At 47.3% G+C, this 23,211-nt stretch overlaps 1 protein-coding gene and 1 long non-coding RNA gene across 13 annotated transcripts in view; one reads left to right on the top strand and one right to left on the bottom strand.

The window, feature by feature from the left end:
* Slc25a25 (solute carrier family 25 member 25) overlaps nucleotides 1–23,211 on the bottom strand; it is a 35,124-nt gene that overhangs the window by 5,919 nt on the left and 5,994 nt on the right. Inside the window, exons 1-6 of one of the 12 annotated variants that reach the window (XM_048812979.1) lie at nucleotides 10,666–10,682; nucleotides 10,087–10,261; nucleotides 1,399–1,525; nucleotides 1,228–1,315; nucleotides 600–635; nucleotides 275–386 (exon numbers count right to left, since the gene is read on the bottom strand). In XM_048812979.1, the coding sequence (XP_048668936.1) occupies nucleotides 275–386; nucleotides 600–635; nucleotides 1,228–1,315; nucleotides 1,399–1,525; nucleotides 10,087–10,185 (462 nt within the window). In that variant the 5' untranslated portion in view covers nucleotides 10,186–10,261; nucleotides 10,666–10,682. Of the gene's footprint in view, nucleotides 1–274; nucleotides 387–599; nucleotides 636–1,227; nucleotides 1,344–1,398; nucleotides 1,526–1,660; nucleotides 3,659–3,684; nucleotides 3,829–3,855; nucleotides 4,215–4,704; nucleotides 4,730–4,871; nucleotides 4,884–10,086; nucleotides 10,728–23,211 lie in introns of those variants that run through there. The other 11 variants (XM_015497534.2, XM_048812980.1, XM_048812984.1 and 8 more) reach the window with 11 other exon arrangements.
* Nucleotides 4,694–5,986, top strand: LOC125619643. Its single transcript, XR_007351172.1, has 2 exons — nucleotides 4,694–4,833; nucleotides 5,162–5,986. It is a non-coding gene; the product is annotated as an uncharacterized LOC125619643 (long non-coding RNA).

Consider the following 23,211-nt stretch of genomic DNA (forward strand, 5'->3'; position numbering starts at 1 on the left):
GATGCCACAGGTGGCATTTGGGGACAGAGGGGACTCCCAGCTAAGGTAACTGTGTACCTGGGGGACAACTGGGTTGTTTGGGTTGCTGGTGTGTGAGAAACCAGGAGGGGGCGGGTATGGCTGGCTCTACTGGGCTGGCAGTGGAGGGGACAGTACCGCTGCTGAAGATGGGGCATGGGGGAGCCCACTCCAGCCCTGGGGACAAAAGACAGCTGGTGCTGGGTAGAGGACCTGTGGGGACAGCAGAGGAAGTGCCCTGGTGGGAGGGCCTCACCGTGGAGTGCTTCCAGTACAGGATGATCTCGGGAATGTTCTCCACGGGGTGCAGCAGGTGGTAGTCCCTCCACTCGTTCCAGTCGATGGTCATCGTGCCGTTCTTGTCCATGCTGCGAGACAGAAGGCGCCCCTGTGTGATCACGCCCCATCTGCCAGCGCATATCCACCTCCAGGCACGCTGAGGCAGGAGCAGAGGGCTCCTCATGCCCTTGAGAAAGGGCTGAGGAGCTATACGGCCCACCGTGCCTGGCCCACAGCACCCCGCACCCATCAGGCACGGAAGCTAAGGAAGGAGGCGGTCACAGGGCAACATGGATACTTACTAGGTGACAGGGCCCCAGAAATGGCCCGTGCGTATTCTGACAGACAGACAAAGGAGGAAGCAGAGGAGAGAGGAGAAACACACATATAAGTGCTCTGAGCAGCCGTCAGCGCGGCAAGCACACACCCACAGCGCGACGGCCAGCACGACGCAGCACGAGCCCCCCAGCAACAGGCCCCAGAAGCACGAGGAACGAGGGCTGCTCCTGTGGCCCAGCTTTCAGCCCCAGGAGTTGGGAAAGAGCCAGGAGAAGCGAGGTCCCGGGCTACGTCCTCTGGCTTCCCAGAGCCTCTGCCCGCCAGGGAGCTCTTTCGGAGCAGCCTGAAGTCTCCCCAGGTGAAGTCTCCCCAGGTGAAGTCTCCCCAGGTCAAGGCCACTCAAGCCCCATCTCCTCCAGCCCGGGCAGAGAACATGTTCAAGGGACGCCTTTCACAACTTGAAATTCCCCCCAACTAGTCTTTGAGCTTCATGGTCACGATGAATGGGGGAAATTCCAGGTGATCCGTGATTCTCAAAGGGAGCTGCCTGGGCGGGCCACTCAGCCATCCTCTGCAACCGCGAGCCAAGCTCTCTGGACAGTGCACAGCCCCGCGGCTGCCTAAGCCAACCAGAGGCTGCCAGGCACTCACCTCTTGAGAATCTTTTCTGCCTGCTGCTCCGAGATCTTGACTCCCAGGTCCCTCAGGGACTGCATGATCTCCTGTGCATCGATTTGTCCTGTAACGACAAGGGCCATGGGCACAGGCTGGTCAGGTGGTGGGGTCAGGGCTGGCCAGCTGGGATTTGCAAGTCAAGCTCACCATCATTTTTCTTGTCCAAACTTTTGAACACCAGCCTCAGTTTCTTCTCATGGTCTTGGAGGTAATGGACGAACTCTTCAAAGTCCAGCTGCCCATCCAGGTCTTTGTCACCAGCTTGCACAATTTTCTAGAAGACAAAAGTAAGATTTTTTATTTTAGCTCATGCTCCAGCCTTTCCTTGGCTCATGGGGCCCTTCCCCAGGAAGTGATTCCACTCATCTAAACCAACGTCACCCCAGAGACCCAAGATGCCTTTGTCTACCTCCATAGCCACCACAGCAATTTACTCATACGCCAGAGCCACCACTTAGATCCCTAGGGGCTCATCTTGCTAGCCTGAGGAGCAAAGAGCCCCCAGGAGGAATCCTTCAGATAGAGGCCAACGGGCCAGCCTGGGGTCTGTTCCTCCCAAGAATTCTTGAGACAAGCCTGTCACACAGCCTGGGTCAGCTGCTTGGCTCCCCTACAGCTTGGCCCTAGTACCAGGCCTCAGCCCTGAGTTCCCTGCCAACAGGTGGCTGGCTCTGGAATCCAAATTCCCTCAGGAACTCTGAGGCTTTGCTCTTTTTACCTGCCCCTCCCTCTCCACCAGTGGCATTGGCCCAAGAACAGTTTGGTGGCCAGGGTGAAGGTACGGAGCAATGCCCGCTCGGCAGAAACACTGCCAGGGACACTCTGGAGGTGGCAGAAGACACAGGAACCAAAAAAGGGTGACTATTCTTGGGCATGGGCTCTTGATGGCACTGCCAGTCCCTGGTTTCAGGGACATCAGATGATATAACCAACCCCAGCTCTCCTAACCAGGCGCTGAAAACCAGACTAGCTCTAATAATTGTTTAGTGGCCCGAGAGGCCTTTAAGAGACCCTGTTCCTTGGCTGTGAGGTTCCAAGACTCTGCACCTGTCTCTGTGCTGGATGTTCAACAACTGGAATTTCTCCACAAAAAAAGCAATCCTTTCCTGGAGCTTCCCGCTGCCACTAAATTGCTAAATGCTACTGAAGCCTCTCCAACAGCTCTCGGAGGCTGGGTCTATCATTCCCCCATGTTACAGAACAGGAGTTCAGAGAGGCAAAGCATTTACTTGAGTCACACAGCCAGGGACATGATGGGCAGATTCAAGCTGGGCCTGTTGGGCTTCTGAGCCACCTCCCTACAGGTTAATGTCAAGAAGGTGGAGGCAAACTTGAGTCACTCCAACTCAGCAACACCCAGAATGTAAACTAATAATCTCTTGAGAACAGTTATGTCTCCCTGTGTCCCTGATTCTCCCAAAGAGAAATCCATCATTCTCCATAAATCAACACAGGTCTCGAGTCTTTTGAGTCTGCTGGGGTCTAGGAATCGGTAGACCACTGGTTAGCTTGTGCTCTCACAGAGTGCCATCATGGTCTCCCTCTCAGATGTCCTGAGCCCCTGATGGGTGTGAGGCCTGGGCACATACCCTGTGACTGACGTGATCGCTAGAGCAGTGCATGCAGCACAGCTGGAAAGTGGGGTAGCCGTAGGTGGGTACTTCCTCTGCCATCTGGGGTTACATTCGCTCCTGCTGACTTGGGCTCTCACACAAGAGTGACAGAAACTCTGCATGGGGCTCCAATTTCCAGCAGGAATGGGCCTATAGCCTACGTGCTATTTAAGGAGGAGCTGAACATTATGCACAGAACCTGGTCCCCAAGCTGCCTGCTACCAGAATGACCCATGCACTGCATTGGGCTGGGTGGCCTGGGATACAGACAACTCAAAACTGTGCTCATTGTAGCCAATTTAAAAACATTCTCAAAGAGCTTGCTTCTGCCTCAAAACACTGGCCTACCTTGTCTCCTTCCTAGGACACGCACCCCCCAATGCCACCAGAAGCACTGAGGGACAGCATGAGATCCGATAAAGCCCAGGAGGCAAGCGACCCCCTAGACCCTGTAGCTTAGACTCAGGCTCTCTCAGCTGCTGCCCTGCTCCTCCGGGACATCGGAGGGTCTAGAAGGCACGAAAGCTCCCTCCCCACCCCTCTGTACCCAGGGCACAGTGCTGCCAGCTCCAGCCTCACAGGGGCACGGTCAGCTCTTCTCTGTGGCAAAGTCCCCAAGTTATGAGCCTCCAAAGAGAAGCCTCTAGGCCTCTCCCCTCACGTCCTTCCTGGCCTCCACCCCCAGTCCAGAGAAGCAGTCCGCAGCAGCTGGCCAGCGCCAGCTTCTCCCCAGCTCTGTACCTCTCAGGAAGCTCCAGCTTAGCCAAAGGGACTCTACCCCAAGATTCCCACAAGGGCCTCCCTAGAATTCCAGACTTACTTGGAAGTCAAGAGAAAACCAGCCACTCCAGCCACAGCCACAAGACATCACACCTCCCACATTTCAGACATTCTTTCTGGAAGGCAGGGCAGGTGCAGTTCAGCCCACTAGCCCACTCTGGTGTCAAGGCCACTCTCCCATTCACTCAACAAAGGCCACCGCCACACAGACCTGCTTCCACTGGCGGTAGGTGGAGAACTCCTGAGAAGGAATAAAGACACTGAGTTTGAAGATGGACTTCAGCTCAGCGGGAAGCCCCTTGGACTCAAAGTACTGGAACTCAGTCTGGGCCTCCCCGATGAGTGGCACATACAGGCACAGGCAGAGCATGCTGGCGGATGGTGCTCAGCTGCCCCTGGAGCAAGTGCTGGCAGCGTCCAGAATGGGGAATGCCACATCCCGGGAAACTCACACACAAGATATGCCGGTGCTTGGCTGCCATTGGCTGCTCAAGCCCTGCCCTTTTACTTAATTGAAAAAAATCCACCCACTCCAAGTCTAGCCAGCAGCCAATGAGCACAGGCCCGTGACCGTGGCATCAGGTTGCTTAAGCGCAGAGGAGCAAAGATCAGGACTGACGTCACTATTCCCTGTATTAACTCCTGGAAAGGAGGACCCTCCCCAAACAAACCTTCACCCCCTGGCTGCAAATCCTTCCCAAGAACAAATAGGCTACAGCCGGTCTTCGCGCAAGGTCCCCAAATGCGTCACTCTATGCAACATGTCCCTTCCCCTAGTAAATCATTCCCATCAAAAATCAGTACAGGTAGAGACAGAATCAATACCTGCAGGGGCCACTGTAGCTACAGGATAGGAGACAGGTCCCCCGCCACACTGGACACAGACCCTCCTTGAGCCCGCTCATTAAACAGGGCAGGGGTGGGGCTGCCTGACTGGCCAAGCCCTGGCCTTGGGTTCTGGCTGACTTCTGCTCAGAGCGCCACCGGCCCTATACAGCCCACGGTACCCAGAGCCTGAACACTTTCCGGCCATCTGCAACATAAGCACTTAGGAACCAACCTGTGAGCCTACAGGCTTTTCCAGGGGTGCCAGGAGCACCAAGGAGCTGAAATGATGGGACCAGGAAAGGAGAATACTGCAGAGTCCAAAGATCCTGCTGAGTGACTTCCCAGGAATATCATATCCAAGGTACTACGGAACACACGATCTCCAATGCTCATGTCCACTCAGAACTCCAGCAAGCTTGGTATGGTGGTAGCTTTCAGGCCCAGAACTTTGCTATTCAATATGCAGACCTTCTAAAACTCAGTTCCTCAGTGGTATGTCCATACTACAAGTGCTGGATCGCCAATGTGTGGTCACAGGGCATTTCCATTATCAAAGAAACTTACACCAGGCCACCCAGATTTAGAAGGACGCTTTCAGAAAGAGAAACATCTCAGGTCCTGGAAAGACCTGGTATAGAGGATGATCTCCCAGGCCAGCCTACCCTCTCCACTCTGTTCTCTCCCCGCAGATCCATGCTGCGGAGGAAGAGACCACGTCACCAGGATGAGAACGAGACTGGCCCCACCCTCGTTCCTTCTACAGTGTACCACTTCCTAATATAGACTGCATCTTCGCACGCCCGGAATGGATAAAAATGGATAGCTATCATTTGAGGATCAGCAAAACTAAAAGGACTTCCCAACTCACTGCGAAACTTTGTTAACAACCTGGAAGAAGGGCTGGGGACATGGCTCAGTGCAGAGCACCTGCCTAGCATGTGGCAGGCCCTGGGTTCCAACTCCAGCACCACCAAAACCAAAACCAAAAGAACCTCTGGAGAGGATTCTGGAATAAGATGCCGATCTTCTGCAGAACCCTATGAAGCAGATTATAACAAAGAAAAGGATGTCCTCTTAAGACAGGCCTGACGACTGGCCTATAAAAGCAGGCCACAGACTGCACCGGGACCAATCTGATTATCCAGACAACCTGCACTAACGCCATGACACTCAGGTGGCCCTTCAGCTGCTCAGGGCAGAGTGTTCTGCTCTGGAGCTATTTGAACACACCTCTTATCTCTTCAGCTGGAGTCCCTGGAGGCAGAAGGCTACTGGTCTCTCTGCCAGCACTGCCTGTGCCTGGATCCCAGGAGGGGCTTCACTGGCGGCTCCTGAATGGAGGGAGCATGCTCTGAGGCCCCAGGAAACACACACAGAGCCACTCACCTCACAGACCTGTTTTTCTGGGCATCTGCAAATTGAGCTGTCAGGGCATTTTTTCCAACTGAACAACACCAGGTATTATTTATTTCAAAGGAAGCTCACATTTATAAATAAATAAAATTGGATCTTAATATGCCAGTCTTCCTTTGTTAAATTATTTATGGTCACATCTGAGTGAAGATAAGTTACACAGACCTATTGAAGTATCTCATTTTAGTGAAGACTATGTATTTCAATATAAAAGAAAAATGACTAGGGCTGGGGTTGTGGCTCAGAGGTAGAGCACTCGCCTAACATGTGTGAGGCACCACATAAAAATAAAATAAAATAAAGGTATCGTGTCCACCTACAACTAAAAAATAAATGTTAAAAAAAAGAGAAATTATTAGGGCTGGGAATGTGGCGCAGTGGTAGAATGCTTGCCTAGCATGCACAAGGTACAGGGTGCTACCAAGAAAAAAAAAAAAGAAGAAAGAAAAGAAAATATTGACTCAGTTGACTGAATAATTAAGTTAAACTAGATATATTTGTTTCCTAATAAAGTTTATTTTTCAAATAATTTTGGTAAGCCACTGGGGTTTATGATGTACAGAATGAATCTGAGAAGATATCTGAAAACTATACTAAATAAAAGAAGAGCCTGTGATTTATATTGTAAGACAATTATTAAAGTAAATCAAATTAGAACAACTGTTTTCTAGAAAAGAAGGAAAGATGGTGTCGTGGACACACCTGTAATCCCAGGGACTTGGGAGGCTCGGGCAGGAGAATCCCAAATTTGAAGCCAGCACACGCAACATGGTAAGACCCTGTCTCAATAAAAAGGCAGGCGGGAAGTGGAGGCTGGAGATGTAACTGAACGGTAAAGCACCCCCGGGGTTCAATCCTCAGTACCCGCCCCCCCCCCAAAAAGAATCTCCATTATAACAAAGTTTGTTACTCTTCACAAACTTATAGTTTAACAGTTTCAGGGGACCAGGAAAAAGTTTCTAAAATGTTCTGCATGTACCCCTCAATATGTCATTTTATAAGGCTAACATCAATTCTATTCCAACAGGAGTTTTCATTTTGCTATGCTGGGCTTGCACCCAGGGCCTCAAGTATGTGAGGCAAGGGCTCTACCCAGAGCCCTGCCCGCTGTCCTGGCTTATTTACTTAAATTCCATCCTACTGAATTTCACAGGTAATTCAGAATTCCATCTGCACACAAAAGCTGGGGATTCTTACCAAATGAGCCAATGTCTAACTGCCCAGTGTCCAAGGCAATATCTCTACCACCGGATTTGCAAACTGTGAGGCCCAAAGGGGTTCTGAGGCCATCCCCTTAGTCTCTGGGGTTGAGCAAACAGGCCTGGAAAGACGACCTGATTTGTCCAAGCCTGTTGGTGGCAGGGCTGAGGCTGGCAGACAGGACCAGGCTTCTGTTACAACATCCACTTAAAAGCATCCAAAACCGATACTGCCAAAAGAAGATTTCAGAGTTCAATTACCAGATACTGGGAGCTCAGGTAAGCAACACCTCATACTGGAAGGTGGCAGGTATATGGAAAAGGTAGAACCTGAGCAAGTCTAGCCTTAGCTAGAAACAAGGAGAAACATCTGTCTCAGCTCTGGATGCATGTGAGAGCAGTACAATGAGCAAGCTGGACGCATGTGAGAGCAGTACAAAGAAGCAGGAACAGCAGGCTGAGTCCCTCCTTCCACTGCACCTGGCTCATGGCGGCTAAGAGCGCTGCACTGCAGATAATTCTTCTCTGCTCCCTTATTCTAATTTTGTGACCCAGATCTATTTGTTTCCTCCCATAAGATGTCCATTCTTATGCCTAGGATTTTGAGGCAATGACAGCAATGCTAGGTCCCTTAGAATTTGGTGGCACCTGAATTCATTTAATCTATAAAGGAGCAGTTCCTCTTATGAGCATCATTTTACCCTCGGATCTGTCAAGGCTACCTAACCAGCTTTCTTTGTCCTACCACTCAATTATGTGGCAAAACACGCACACACGCGCGCGCGCGCGCACACACACACACACCCGAAAAACCCAAGCCGGTACTTCTTGTAAGAGCCAGAATACAATGAGTAAGAATAGGGCAGGCACAGGGGCTTTGGGAGTGTAGCACGCTAGTCAGAAAGAACCTGCCTTCTCCTCTGCAATGACTCAGACCAATCCAGAAATATTAGTATGTGAAGGAGCCTCACTAGCATCCGGTGGCTCGAGCCCCACCCACCTGCAGGATCTTGAATCTCATTGGCTGCTACAGGGGCAGTGTCATTTGATGTTCAGGTTGCCATGACAGCCCAATATAGCTGGTTTCCAATGAAACTGCCTACACTTGGCAATTACACACAATGAACAAAATTCTCTGAGCTTCACAAGACAGCCCCTCAGGATTTGCAAGCTCGAATGCCATGCGGGCACCTCCCACTCCAGACTATAGCAGATTAACTGTAAGACAAGGATAATGGGGAAAACTAGAACGGTTCCTAAAATAAAAGCTGGTAGGAACCTGACTCACAAACAGAATTATTTACATGGGGGAAGTGAGAGCAAAACAAAGTAGTGCTACTGGACACTGAGGAGCCTGAGAACCAAACAGAACTTCTTTATAAGGTTTCCGGAACATTCTGGGGGCCTCTTCCTGAGGAGCCTCCAGGGCCTGCCTGGGAAGGGGCCCAGCAGGTCCCTTGTTCTGCATAACTGTTCCTGCTATTCAATTTACCTGCTTTCAAAGATTCTACATTACACAGATGTGTTTCTTCTCTTGCTTCAAATGAAACCAGCAGCTCCAGCTCCCTCTTGGGGCTCCCCTGACACCCAGCCAATTTATGTCCCTTTTGGGGAACAGAGTCATAGAAGGTGTGGGCCCAGGAACTAGGCTGTTCAGCACACAAAGTCCTACCTGAGGCAAACCTTGCGGGAGAGCTGGCAAGGGGTGCCTGCAGGAGGCTGGGAATGGAGCCGTTTATTAAAGTCAAAAACCAGATGATTAATTGAAGTCAGCTGGCTAATCCAGGCCATAAGCCAAGCAGAGGCACAGATAAAAGTTCCTCATAAAGACGCCATTTCCAATGTTGTAAGATTGAGTGAGAGGTAGCAAATGACACCTCAGTAACACATGAAGCCTGCACATCTCGGGCGTGACTGACTCTGGGAGACCCTTGACCACTGCAGAAATCCCACCTAGGTCTAGGGGTTCTCCTCATTGCCAGTGCACACACCACTGCAGGAGTTCCTCTCCAGTAAATAAATCAATAAAGCATCTATTTCTTGAATGTAGCAATTCAATTCAACAAATCTCTGGGCTATCTACAGTGCACCAAACACAATGTCAGAATCTCTTTCCCTTCTCCAATTGAGGAAGAAGAAAGATTAAAAATAACCAAAGCTCAGGAGGTAAACAAGGTCACTCCAACCACACATTTTTAATCTCTACTCCAATCCTGGGAACTCAATCAGTCTCATTAAGCACTGCTTTCTTAAGGGACAACAAGGAGTACAGGGCAAAGTTCAAGACAGACTTGGGGTTCAATTCTCATTCCTTAATGGTTTAACCCTGGGTGAACTAGTTAACCTTCCTATGCCTCAGTGTCCTCATCTAGAAAATGGGAGTGCTATCATTCACTTGGCTTTTTGTGAGGACCTGGCACTCAGTGACCCTGGGTGTCTGATCATCCAGAAAGGGACACTAGGCTCTGCACCTCTTGACTCTAGACTCTCCTGGGACCCAACCTCCTCCCTTCACTCCTCCTCCTGAATCCAAAAGTAAAATGGGTCCCACCAAAGCAAGGAGAGTGTGACCTTCCAGATGCCCATGAGACTTGTTTCCAGCTCTAGGCCACGGGTCGCACTTTTAAGGTACACTCTCTGGCCCTTTTAACTTGTTCTCTTTGCCCTGTTCAGACAAGCAAGGGCAACACACTTCAGTCTGTCCCTTACTTTCAAATGATTTTCTGAAGCCAAACTGATGAACCCTAAGGTGAATCTGTTGAATCAACCTGCCCTCCCTCCACGCCATGCAGGTGGTCGTCAAGGGGCAGGAAAGTTTTTATAGGCAGAGAGTTTGGACTGAGGGTGAGGGATTTTTCACTGCCTAATACATCTTTTTGACCCCCAATACCAAAATGACTTTTTTTAAAAAAGTTTTCTCTTTCCCACCCCCAATTTTTTCCTCCAGGAAAATGATCCCAGACAAGCCCCTAAACTAAGAGTTCTTCTCCAGGGTGGGTTACCTTAGGAAACTGCTCTGCAGGTCCAACCACCAGCAAAATGGTGGGTCTCTTTTCGGTGGCCTCAGCCCTTCCATCTTGTTTCCCAAAAAAGCTTGACATCTGGTTACCCGCAGCAGGAGCCTGGGTGCCTCTGACTTCATGATCCGTGACCTCTCTGGAGTCCTGGCACCCAGCCCTAGGGAAAAAGCTAGACAGAAACTGCCACAGCATCTGCAGCATCCCGGCTTCCTCCAAACACCACTGATGGTGATCGTCCACTTGGAGGGATGTGACCACAATACCAAGGGTCTCTGGCTACACAGCTGCTTGGAGGCCTAGCCTGGGGAGTTCTCAGGCGGGAAGCTCTGCATGCAGGGGCTGTTTCCTGCTATTTCAAATTCACTAGCACTGCTGTCGTGCCTGGCCTGAGAAGTAGCTCACTCTAAAAGGAGCCTCCTAGGCTGCTGGCAATAAGGACAGCAGCTGGGCTTCTTCAATAAAACTCACTTCTACAGGTGGCCAGTGATCAAAGGTTTAGCTTTAAAAAAAAAAAAAAAAAAAAAAAGGAGGGGGTAAGGATAAAGCAATAGCCAAACAGACCTCTCCTGGGGGCAAAAGCAACTTGGAGCTTGCAGTCATTCAGCCGCCGGCGCTCTCCCCCAGCCCCGGCCGCCCATCCAGTCTGCAACCTCACTGCAGCAGGGCCGGGCCAATCACCTCTGCCGACACTACCAAGTTCATTATCCCACCAGCACCAGCCCTCCAATCACAGGCGGCGGATTTCCTGCCTGCAGCCCGGCAAGTCCGCAGGGAGGTGCAGACGCAAGCTCCAGATGAGGTTCATCTTACAGAATCCACCCAGCCGCGGTAACTTCCCAGTCTGCTGCCGCCGCACCGCAGGATGGCGCAGGATGGTGTTCACCAAGTTCAACGTGATCAGGAGTCCTTGGCAACACTTCCTAGGACAACCAGCAACACTTCAGTTCCACTCTCCAGTTTTCTCCAACCCATGCATGCCACGATCCACACCATACCACGGCTACTTCTCCCGTCAGCCTCTAGTCCACAGCACAGAGGCAGGGACCAGGTCACAGATTAAATCTAAACACCAAAATGGGCGAATCATCACAAGTAAGGGAATTCATCTTTGGTCATTTCTTAGTTTACCAGTAGACAAATGAAGTGCATCTCTCACAGAGGTGACCCTTTGATATGGGGTTCACAACCATTATTCTAAAGACAAATGTGAAAAAAGTTCAGTAAACTATGTTGGGGACAGTCCAGGGGCACATCATCCTCCTGCTGCTGTGAGGGTGCCCCTAAGTACAAGCCTCTGAAGAGCAATGTAGTGCCACCTGCCAACACTCCAAAAGCCTCAACTCCAGCAACCCCACTTGCAGGAATTTATCCTGTAGGGATATCTGGGAAATCATATAAATACAGTGAGGTGTTTTTTTTTTTTTTAAGTAACCTTGTTTATAATAGCACATATTTGAAAACAGCTTTTCTTTTGGTGGTATTGAGGATTGATTGGATCCAGGGGCTCTCTACCTCTGAGCCACATCCTCAGCCCTTTTGATTTTGAGACAGGTTCTTGCTAAGATGCCCAGACTGGCCTTGAACTTGCCATCATCCTCCTGCCTCAGCTGGGAATACAGGTGTGCGCCACTACACCCAGCACAACTTGGTTTTAAAAAGGGGAATGGTACATAAATCATGGTGCACCCATACAGAGAAGTGCTGCACAGCTGCTAAAAAGAGTACCACGATTCTTACAATATGGGCACCATTAAGGGATTCTATGAAAATAACAGGGCTCCTCAATGCTTGCTTTGAAAATGCTGGTGTCTGGGGGCTGGGGATGTGGCTCAAGCGGTAGCTCGCTCGCCTGGCATGCGTGCGGCCCGGGTTCGATCCTCAGCACCACATACAAACAAAGATGTTGTGTCCGCCGAAAAACTAAAAAAAAATAAAATATTTAAAAAAAAAAAAAAAAAGAAAATGCTGATGTCTGTATCAGCTGCCTCTCGATAAACAGAACAAACTTAGATAGGAAGCAGTTTTGTATGCTGATGGAATGTGCAGTCTTTGGATCCAAACATGATTGTGACAGTGTGACCTCATTTAAGTTACTCTAGCCCTCTGTGCCTAGCTATTCTTATACACAAAATGGGGAGAGTGACAGAACAGTTTTGTTATTTCACAGAGCTGATTAAAGACTAGACTAGCTAATACACAAAGCTCTCAGAGTACACAGAACACTCAGTAACTCATAGTTTATTGCTGAAATGAAGGACACAGTGCTGCTTTGAGTTCTCACCCACAAACATTAAGAAAAATCCCTTCTTTAGTAGGTTAGTGGCTTTTAACTGAATGGACTTCTCCATAACACGGAACTGGCTTCCAGCCAGCAGGGAGTACTAGGGACATTCACCTTTGTGCCCATAACAAGAAGCCCAGACAAAACAAGAAACAATGTCTTCAGGCCGCTGGACCACATGCAAGGAAGGACAGTGCTTCCTGAGAAATGCTCATGATAAGGCCAGCCCCAGTTTCCTGCCTGGAGTTTCTGGGCTACTGAGCAGACAGGAAGCCCAGGACAGTTAGAGTTCACGGGATAGGGAACTGAAGAGGACACAGCTGCACAGAGAGGGCTCTGGGGAGCAGCCCAGTGTCCTCCTGGGGTCACACTTGTATGAGGAAGCCGCCATTCAGATCACAGGGCTAAAGTCACTTCTGTTCCCACCAGCCAGATTAGAAAACCTCGCAATATAGGAAGGTGCAGGAAGGCCACTCACAGGATTCTGCTTCTGTAGTGGACCAAAACCAGCTGGGCTACTCCTCCATGCTGGGACTGAGCCCCGGGGGCCCTACCACTCAGCCACATCCCCAGCCCGTTTTACTTTTTATTTTGAGACAGAGTCTCGCTAACTTTTCCAGGCTGGCCTCAAACTTGAGATCCTCCTGCTTCAGCCTCCCAAGCCCCTATTCTTGTCCCACAAATCAAAACAAGCCCTGAAAGAGTCAAATTGTTTCCAAATAACTGCACCAAGAATAAAGCTCAAGAACATTTAGAGGAATACAAAAATGTCCAGTACTCAACAAAGTAAAGTCCAGTAAAAAATGAATAGGAATGCAAAGAAGCAGGAAAGTGTGACCCTTAACAAGATTAGAAATCAATCCACTGAAGCTGGCCCAGAAATGACAGGTATGGTAGGATTAGTGCAGATGTCACAGTTAATATAGCTGGGACGAGGGCTGTAGCTCAGTGGCAGAGCACGGGTGAGGCACTCGGTTCCATCCTCAGCACCACTTAAAAATAAATACAACTAAAAGTTAATATAATTGTAATTCATTATGTTCAAGAAGCTAAAAAGAGGGCTGTGGTAATGTTTGTGATAATGTTTGCCTGACGTACATGAGGTCCTAGGTTCGATCCCAACACCTTGATAGATAGATAGAAGCAGCAAATAAAGAGAAATGTTCAAGTATGTCAAACAGGCTCCGTAGATCTGAAGACTCTGGAGGAAAGCCACAGTGTCTGGTGATTTTAACAGTAATGAACTTGAGGACAGCAACAGAAACTTTCCAATGAAACAGAAAAAAAAAAAAAAAAAAATGTGGGGACAGCAAAGAGACTAACACACCTGGAACTGGAGTCCTGGGAGGAGGGACTGAGGAAATATTTTAAAAAGCCAACCCCCACCCCCAGCAAATTTACTGAAAACCACAAATACATGCTTGACAAACCCCAACCACAACAAATATTAAAATAAACTAATCAGGCGCATTACAAGTATATTTCTAAAAGCCAACAATAAAGAGGGAATCTTTAAAACAGCCAGAGCCGGGGAAAGATCCGTTATATACAGAGGAACAAAGCTAAGAAAACAGGGGCCTTCCTCAGACAGACAGCCCAGAAGTCCACACTCTGAAGACTTTTCACACATACAAAAACTGAAGGAGCCGGTCGTGGTGGCACAAGCCTGTGATCCCTTTGGCTCGGGAGGTTGAGGCAGGAAGATCTTGAGTTCAAAGCCAGCCTCAGCAACAGCAAAGTACTAAGCAACTCAGTGAGACTCTGTCTCTAAATAAAATACAAAATAGGGCTGGGGATGTGGCTCAGTGGTCGAGTTCCTTGAGTTCAATTCCCGGTAGAGCAAACAAAACAACACAACAAATAAAACAAACCAAGGGGGAGGGGGGAGCAGGGGAAGAGCACCAGAAATGGTAACCATGTGGGTGAATAAAGAGGCCTTTAGATGTGTAGGAAACCACAGGACAAGTGCACGCCTGTTACCCCAGCAACTCAGGAGCCTGGGGCAAGAAGATCAAAAGTTCAAGGCTGGGGATGGGGATATAGCTCAGTTAGAAGAGTGCTTACCTTGCATGAATGCTCAAGGCCCTGGGTTCAATCCTAGCACTACCAAAAAAAAAGTTCAAGGCCAGCCTAGGCAACTTAGACACCCTATCTCAAAATTTTAAAAGGGGACTTGGTAGCTCAGAAGTAGAGCACTGCTTGCCTAGCATTCTCAAGGCCCTGGGGTCAGTCTCCATCATTGGCACGCGTGCACACACACACACATGCGCACACATGCACACCCACAACCACAGCAAAGGCTGAGAGGAGGGAAGGGCAAGTGTGGTCATCCCTCAGTATCCCGGGGAGGGTTCCTGGATGCCAATGTGAGTCTCATAACATCAGGACATTTGCCACATCCTCTCATGTACTTTATTTATTTGGGCACTAGGGATTGAATCTAGGGGTATTTTACCACTCACTGCGCTACACCCTCAGTCCTTTTTTATTTTTAGAGACAAGATCTTATTATGTTGCCAAGGCTGGCCTCAAACTTGTGAGTTGGTCTCTTAAATCTCTGAGATTACAGGCGTGCGACACCATGCCCAGTCTCTGTATACCTTCAGTCACTCTGGACTGCTTATGATGTCTAACAGGATGTAAGCGTATTACACAGTTGTTACACTGTGTTGTCTACAAAATAAGGACATAGGAGAAACTCTGTACATGTACAGTACAGACACTTCCCCCCCCAAATATTTCCGATCCACAGTTGGTTGAATCCACGAATGCAGAACCCTTGGGTAGAGAGGGCTGACTGTGCACCATTCAAGATGCTGAAACCATGTTCAGTGGTGTCACACCCACTGGGTAGGCTGTGGTAAACCAATGGTGTGTACTAAATCCCTAAAGCAACCATCAGAGAGAGAAGCAGTGACAAGGCCAGCTAATAAGTCAACAGAAGAGATGAAGTGCATAAACAATGCTCAGGTGACCAACAGACAGAGAAAGGAGAAAGGGAATGAAGACCAATGGACACACAGAAAACAGTGCGGAGACTGGTTCAAGGTATAGAGGATTTTATTGATTTACTTTGAGACAGGGGTCTCACTACATTGAACAGGAATGTCTCAGACTCCTGCCTCAGCCTCCAGAGTGCTGGACTACCCGCGTGCTCACCACACCCAGCCTGCAGTAAACTTTAACAGCCCTCAGTACCCCCTGTTAATAACTGGTAGAATAAGTGGATAGAAAACCAGTAGAGACACAGAAGACTGGAATAACCTTAGCAACCAACTTGACCTGACAGCATTAACACAACAGCAGTTACACCTCTTCTCAAGTGCACTCTAAACATATTCTGGCCCATAAAACCAGTCTCAATAAATTTTGTTTCTGTTTATTTTATATTTTGTGTACTAGGGACTGAACCCAGGAGCTACATACTCAGCCCTTTTTATTTTGAGGCACGGTCTGCCCAAGTAGCTGAGGCCAGTCTTGAACTTCTGCCTCAGGTTCCTGAGTTGTTGGGATTATAGGCGTTGAGTCTTAATAAATTTAAAAGAATTCAACTCCTACAAATTATACTCTTGGACCACAGTGGAATTAAATTAGAAATCAGTGAGGGCTGGGGATGTGGCTCAAGCAGTAGTGCGCTCTCCTGGCCTGCATGTGGCCCGGGTTCGATCCTCAGCACCACATACAAACAAAGATGTTATGTCTGCCGAAATCTAAAAAAAATAAAATAAAATATTAAAATTCTAAAAAAAAAAAGCCTTTAAAAAAAATCAGTGACAGAATGACATCTGGAAAATACCTAAATATTTGGAAACTAAACACAATTCTAAATAACTCTCATGTCAAAGAAGAAATCAAGAGAAATTAGGAAGTATTTTGAATGGTATGAAAGCACAACATACTGAAATTTGTCAAATGCAGCCAAAGAAGTCCTTATAAGGAAGAGCTACATTAGAAAACAGAGAGATAGTAACCTCAGCTTCCACTTTTTTTTTTTTTCCTTGCAGTACTAGGAATGGAACCCAGGGCCTCTGCCACTGACCTACATCCCCAGCCCCCTCAGTTTCTACTCTAAGCCAGAAAAGAACAAATTAATCCCAAAGTAAACAGAAGAAAGAAAATACATGAGATAAGCGACAACACCATGCTTTATTTATCCTAAAATCTTCCTTGACCAGCAATAGACAGACAGTGATAAATGGAAATATGTTCAACTGCATATTTTGCCAATGTTTATGGTTAAGACACTTCAGCCAGGCCCAGTGACACAGGCCTATACTCCCAGCTACCAGGGAGGCTGAGGCAGGAGGATCGCAAGTTTGAGGCCAGCCTGGGTAACTTACTGAGACTCTCTTTCAAAATTTAAAAGAGGGCTGGGGATATCTCAGTATAGAGTGCTCCTGGATCCCAGTACTGCAAAAACAAAACACGTTTCCTTGTGTTTTTTTTTTATTTCCCCAGGGGTTAATGTAGTATATTTCTTGCACCTAAATCAGCTGTATCTAGAAGATCAGTTTCTTTTGGTTGCATGCCAATTACTCTAATGGTACAACTCTAATTACACTTAGCTTCTTGGGAATGAGGGACCACCCACACCCAGGGGCAGAGCTGGCAAGTGGAACCCTACCATGCCTGAACCTGGTTAAGCTGATGCTAATCACCTGCAGCAGTAATCCACTCCTCTGGGAGTCTAGAAAATACTTAATGGAGATGTGTTTCACAGGATTTATGATATTTTTCAGAAGAAAAAAGTTCTAATGGAATAGACCTGCAATAAGAAGTAGTCAAATGACTTTTTCCAAATCACCCAGAGCATCACACAGAAGGACAACTGCAGTCCGGAAATCCTCCCATGGGCAACTCCTACAGTAACCTCCAAGCCTCACCACCTACACCTACTACCTATCTTAGAATTATTAACGTTCAGGTAAGATATTGCCTGAGTCTAAGGGAAGACTAAATTTTTTTACCATATTGGGGATGGAACCCAGGGCCTCACACATACTAGGCAAGAGCTCTATCACTGATCTACATCCCCAGACTCTTTAATTTTTAATTTTGAGACTGGGTCTCACTTAGACCCAGGCTGGACTTTAACTTGTGATCCTCCTGCCTCAGCTTCTTGAGTGGCTGGTATTACAGGCCTGTGTCACCATGCCCATCTATGAACATTTTTAAATTGAAAAATGAAGCCAAATTTTACTTGACAGAAAGTCAGGCTGCTTTGGCTGATTTGATACTGAGGACTGGCTCTGCCAAAGAGGTCACAGGAAGGTCCCGTTCCATCATTTGAATGAGTCAAACCTGCAGCTCTACGGTTTCGATCAAACCCCAAACCCAAACCAACAAACACAAATGTTTAAGGCACATGTACAAAATGTGTAAGGAGATATACCGTTTTACAAAGTCTTTTAGAGTGGTACAGGAGGCAAAAATATTTTTGAAGAATCTTTTATATATTGACATATAGTCATGATTTACTATTTCTGCGGCACAACTGTAGCAGGTGTGTTTTAGTCTCTGCTGAAATGAATCCACCAGTTAATGTAACCCACTAAGTTGCAAGTTTTCAAGTCTGTGAATGTAATATTCAAATATGCTCTCAGGGCAGGGATTGTGGCTGAGTGGCAGAGCACTTGCCTACCAATGTGTGAGGCACTGGATTCGATTCTCAGCACTACATATAAATAAACAAAATAAAGTCCATTGACAACTAAAAAAATATTTTAAAAAATAATGATTTCAAAGTTAGCATAAGTGGTATATTTGTTGCACAAATTAAGTTTTCATAGGTGTTCTACATTTGGGACAATGGGACAAAATGGGCACTGAGTTCCCGTGCCTGGCCACACACGGCAGCAGGAGTTTTGGGATGTCGGTCAGGGCTATTAAACCACCTCCTACCCGTGACTCAGCCCTCAATTAGAGAATCAGGAGAAGCCAGGCTCTCACCCTACTGGCACAAATGAAAATAAGGAACCAAAGGTGACCAAACTGCAACGATGGAAAAATTGAACCCCCCAATCTATTTCCAACTTAATAAGTAAAACCGGAAAGTCTAGCTTTGGCAAAAACTAGAAAAACAATACAAAACAAAACAGAAACACTCCTGTAACTATGGAAGAGAACAAGAAGTCTACAAATGATCTCTTGGAATGTTTGTCTACACCTGGTGCAAAGCCAGTCCCCATCAAGGTACCAAGGTCAAGGTGAAGGCCTTTTTTTTTTTTTTAAACAAAGATCTCTTTCTCTTCTCTAAAGCAAACTCAAAATACCCAATACTGGGCTGTGGCTCAATAGTAGCACATTTGTCTGGCATGTGAGACACTGGGTCGATTCGAAGCACTGCATATAAATAAATAAAATAAAGGTCTATCAACGACGATTAAAAAAATACCCAATATTAAGTGCAGGATTCTGAGACAGAAAATGTAAATTAAGTTCTGCAGAAGAAGTCTGTATAGAAATGTGGCATCATCTGTCCCTTTTCTGTTCCTATAAGCACATGATTCCCCTTCAGATGAGATATGTGCCAAGTGTAAGGAGAAAGTGGAAACACCTGAGGCCGGCATGTAAAAACCCAGCTGCCTAAAGGATCAAGATTTTCTCCAGCAAGCTGGGTGCAGTGGTGGCACCTGTAATCCCAGATATTATAAGAGACTGAGGCAGGAGGGTCCCAGGACACCCTGGGCAACTCAGCGACACCCTGTCTCAAAACAAAAAAGGGCTGGGGACGTAGCTCAGTGGTAGAGAACTTACCTAAGTGTGTGTGAAGCCCTGGGCTCAATTCCCAGCACCTCTAAAAGCAACATTACATGTTTTCAGCTTCTAAAAAGTGACTTCAGGATGGAAAACTGAGATCAGGCTGGGCATGGGGTCACACAGGTGTGGTTCCAGCCACTCTGGAGACCAAGGCAAGATCACTAAAGGTATTAGAAGCCAACCTGGGTAGCAGAGTGAGACCCCTATCTCATAGAACTAATGTGGTCTGAATCAGTGTGAACTGAACTGTCTCCCAGCTGCTTGCTCTGCATTGCTCCAACACTGTAAGGTCAAGGACAGGAAAAGGGGGAACCCATCCAGCAGCTGCCCTAGGCAGATAGACAACATAGCTGTTCAGGGTATGAGGGCAACAGGGAGAACTGTGTGTTAAGAATTACCTGTTTAGGGCTGGAGCTGGGGCTCAGTGACAGAGTGCTTGCCTAGCACATGTGAGGCACCAGGTTCAATCCTCAGCACCATATAACAATAAATAAAGATATTAACAACAATATAAAAAAAAAGCTCGAAATGACATGTTTAAACCAGGCCAGTGCTTCGAAACAATTCAGAAAAGAAATTTTAACTATAGAACTACTTAATTTACCTCCCTGATCCTATTTTTCCTTCTACAGGTTAGAGAGGAAGAGATTCCAACAAACAAAAGAATACACCCAAGATGTGAATGAAAACAGAAAAAAGTGAACTTTGTCTCAGTGCATAGCTACAGGGCACCACAGGCACCTTGTCCTTCTTTCTAAGGTCCCCTACGATGCCCTTATAGGACTCCAACCTCTCTGGCCTGTGAAACATGAGGACTGAGCCGAACACACTTTGACAGTGTTCCAGCACCAGCATCCTGGACTCATCCTGTGGACTCAGCTCAAAGCCACAGGCTTCAGCCAGAGCAACAGCAGGGCTTCACATGGCTGTGGGGGCCACAGGTCAATTAAGGGGGGCACAGTAGCTGTCTTTGACAGTCAGGTGTGTCACATCTACAGCTGAGGGTTTAGCAGTGGCTTCCTCTTGGTGATCTAGTACCTCGGGGCTGGGTGCAGAGGGCCTGCCTTAATCCCAGGGACAAGGGAGGCAAAGGCAGGAGGATCAAAAGTCCCAGGCCCGCCTGGGCGACTCAGCGGAGACCCTGTCCCCAAAATGAAAAGGGCTGGGTGTAGCTCAGTAGTAAAGCACCCATGGGTTCCATCCCCAGTACCAAAAAAATAAAAATAAAATAATAAAGTACTCTGTGGGGTGGGGATGTGGCTTAGCCATAGAGCACTTGCCTGGAGCGCAGGAGGCCCAGGTTCCATCCCCAGCGGGCAAACAGCAAAACTGCCCTCTCCCAGATTATCTGCTTTACCCACCACTGGCATTTCAATGGCTTTGGGGTTTTCTCACACGGGTCTCATCAGGGGGGACAGGGAGAAAGGCAAGGCCAGGGGCAATGGGAGGACGTCAGCTGCCCGGTCCTTTTCCCATTGTCCCTGCAGAGCCCTGACTCACCCCCTGCTTCCTGGAAAACCAGCCAAGAATGTGAAGTTGGCAGGCAACTCCTTCTGGTTTACCTTTGTTATTCATTTATTTAAAGGAAAATGCATCTTTCTTTTAGATTTTTTTTTTTTTTTTAGTTGTGGTTGGACACAATACCTTTATTTTATTTATTTATTTTTATGTGGGGATGAGGATGGAACCCAGCGTCCTGCACATGCCAGGTGAGCACTCTACCTCTGGGCCACAACCCCAGCTCCAAGGAAAATGCATCTTTTTAAAAATTTTTCTTAGTTGTAGATGGACACAATATCTTTATTTATTTATTTATTTTTTAAAATGTGGTGCTGAGGATCGAACCCAGGGCCTCACACATGTGAAGCAAGCACGCTCTACCACTAGGCCACAACCCCAGCCCCAGGAAAATGCATTTTTATCATAAACTTTTTCAGGTTTTGTGCCAGATCTTTTATATCCCATATTTAGTAACAGGACCCCTGTCCTTGGAGTCATTGCTTCCTGAGAACCCTCAGGGGCCTTAATATGCTGAGCTGGATTATGCATAGATATGTCTAGGTCATAAACTGAGAAGAGCTGTGGCTAGGGGCGAGCACCTGTAGCTGTGGGAGGAGGAAGGCAGTGCAGCTCAGGACACTGGGCAGAGTCAGTCCTGGATTCTAGTTCTCTGCTGGCCTTAAACCAACCTAACCTCTGGGCCTCCCTCCCACTTCTGCAAAGAATGCTGGCTAGTGAGCTAACATCCACTTGAGGCTCCCATTTTCCCAACTTCAAAGTCAACTCCATGTTTGAGGAAAGATCCTCCGTGGCTTATGCAGTAACAACAGGCTGTGAAGCCCATCTCTGTTCCAGGAAAAGTGTGGACCAGTGACATCCATATGTGTAAACAGAGTGACTCTGCTACTTTAAGGTTTTAGAGTTTCTTTCCTGTTTTCATCTCCCCAACATCCAGGCTTCCCACAGCCCATGTCCCCCTCCAAACTGCTCCAGATTGTAGATGTGAGACATGCCCTCCTGGGCACCTCATCCTGTGATCCTCACATCACTCGTGTGCCTAGACTCTGCCCTCCCTTGCCTTCCATTCTTCACTGGGAGCAGAAGGTAGGTGATTCTAACCAATTCTGGACATCTTATTCTCAAAGAACCACAGGGGAGAAAAGTTACCTGGAAATGAACACCAATGTATCAGACACTGCACTGGCTCTTTTTTTTTTTTTTTAAGAGAGAGAGAATTTTTTAAAAATATTTTTAGTTTTCGGTGGACACACATCTTTATTTTATTTTTATGTGATGATAAGGATCGAACCCAGCACCCCGCGCATGCCAGGCGAGCGCGCTACCGCTTGAGCCACATCCCCAGCCCTCGCTCTTCGTATTTTTATTTATTTAGCAGTTTTGAGGCTTGAACCCAGGAGTGCTCTACCACTAAGATACATCCCAGCCCTTTTTATTTTTTACTTTGAGACAGGGTCTCATTAAGTCTCCCAGTCTGGCCTTGAACTTGTGATCTTCCTACCTCAGCCCAGTTGCTGGGATTATAGGTGTGCACCACTGTGCCTGGCCTCTTTATACACTTTTATTTGATCCACATAAACACCTTATGAAGTAAGTATTCATACCATCATATCACCATAATGTTTCTAATAAGAAAAGAAAGACCTTGAGGGGGTGAGTCACAGCTAGGAAACCAGTAGCCAAAGGAACATTTAAACCAAGATCACGTACCATACAATCACCTATTTAAAGTGCACAACTCAGCTGGGCGTGGTGGTGCATGTCTGTAATCTCAGTGACTTGAGAGGCTAAGGCAGGAGGATTGCAAATTTGAGGCCAGCCTCAGCAATTTAATGAGACTCTGCCTCAAAATAAAAATAAAAAGGGAGATATAACTTGCCAAAGAGTTTGCTTGCCAAATACAAATATATACAATTATATTCCAGTCAAATCCTACCACTTCAGTTACCACTCAGCTAATCCCTATCCAGGGATCACTCCACCGATTGGGTTAAGACTCTCACAACCCAATCATTTCTCCTTTGAACCTTCTTACATTGTCTCACATGTGAGCTTTTGTGGGATACCTCACATCCAAACCATAATACCCTAGGTTCAATCCCCAGTGCTGAAAAATATACAAATAAAGTATACAATTTAGTGGTTTTTAGTATCTTCACAGATATGTGCAACCATCACCATGGCAAACTTGGGAACATTATCATCACCTCAAAAATAATTCCCACAGTAAGCCAGGCACAGTGGCACACGCCTATAATCCCAGCCACTCAGGAGGCTGAGGTAGGAGGGGATCGCAAGTTCAAAGGCAGCCTCAGCAATTTAGAGGCCCTAAGCAACTTAGCAAGACCTGGTCTCAAAAGTAAAAAATAAATAAAAAAGGGATGGGATCTTTTCCTGTGTCAAGAGTCAAACAGATCATTAGAAGATTAAAATTGTGGATAGCTGACTTGATCTAATATAGTAATGTGTCCCACTGGTGACAGCTAAATAAAAATTAATAAATTTTTTAACCATAAAAAAAAAAAAAAAAAAAAGGGAGGGGCTGGGGA

This window comes from Marmota marmota, unplaced genomic scaffold (genome assembly GCF_001458135.2).
Source record: "Marmota marmota marmota unplaced genomic scaffold, marMar, whole genome shotgun sequence".
In the NCBI taxonomy this organism is placed as follows: Eukaryota; Metazoa; Chordata; class Mammalia; order Rodentia; family Sciuridae; genus Marmota; species Marmota marmota.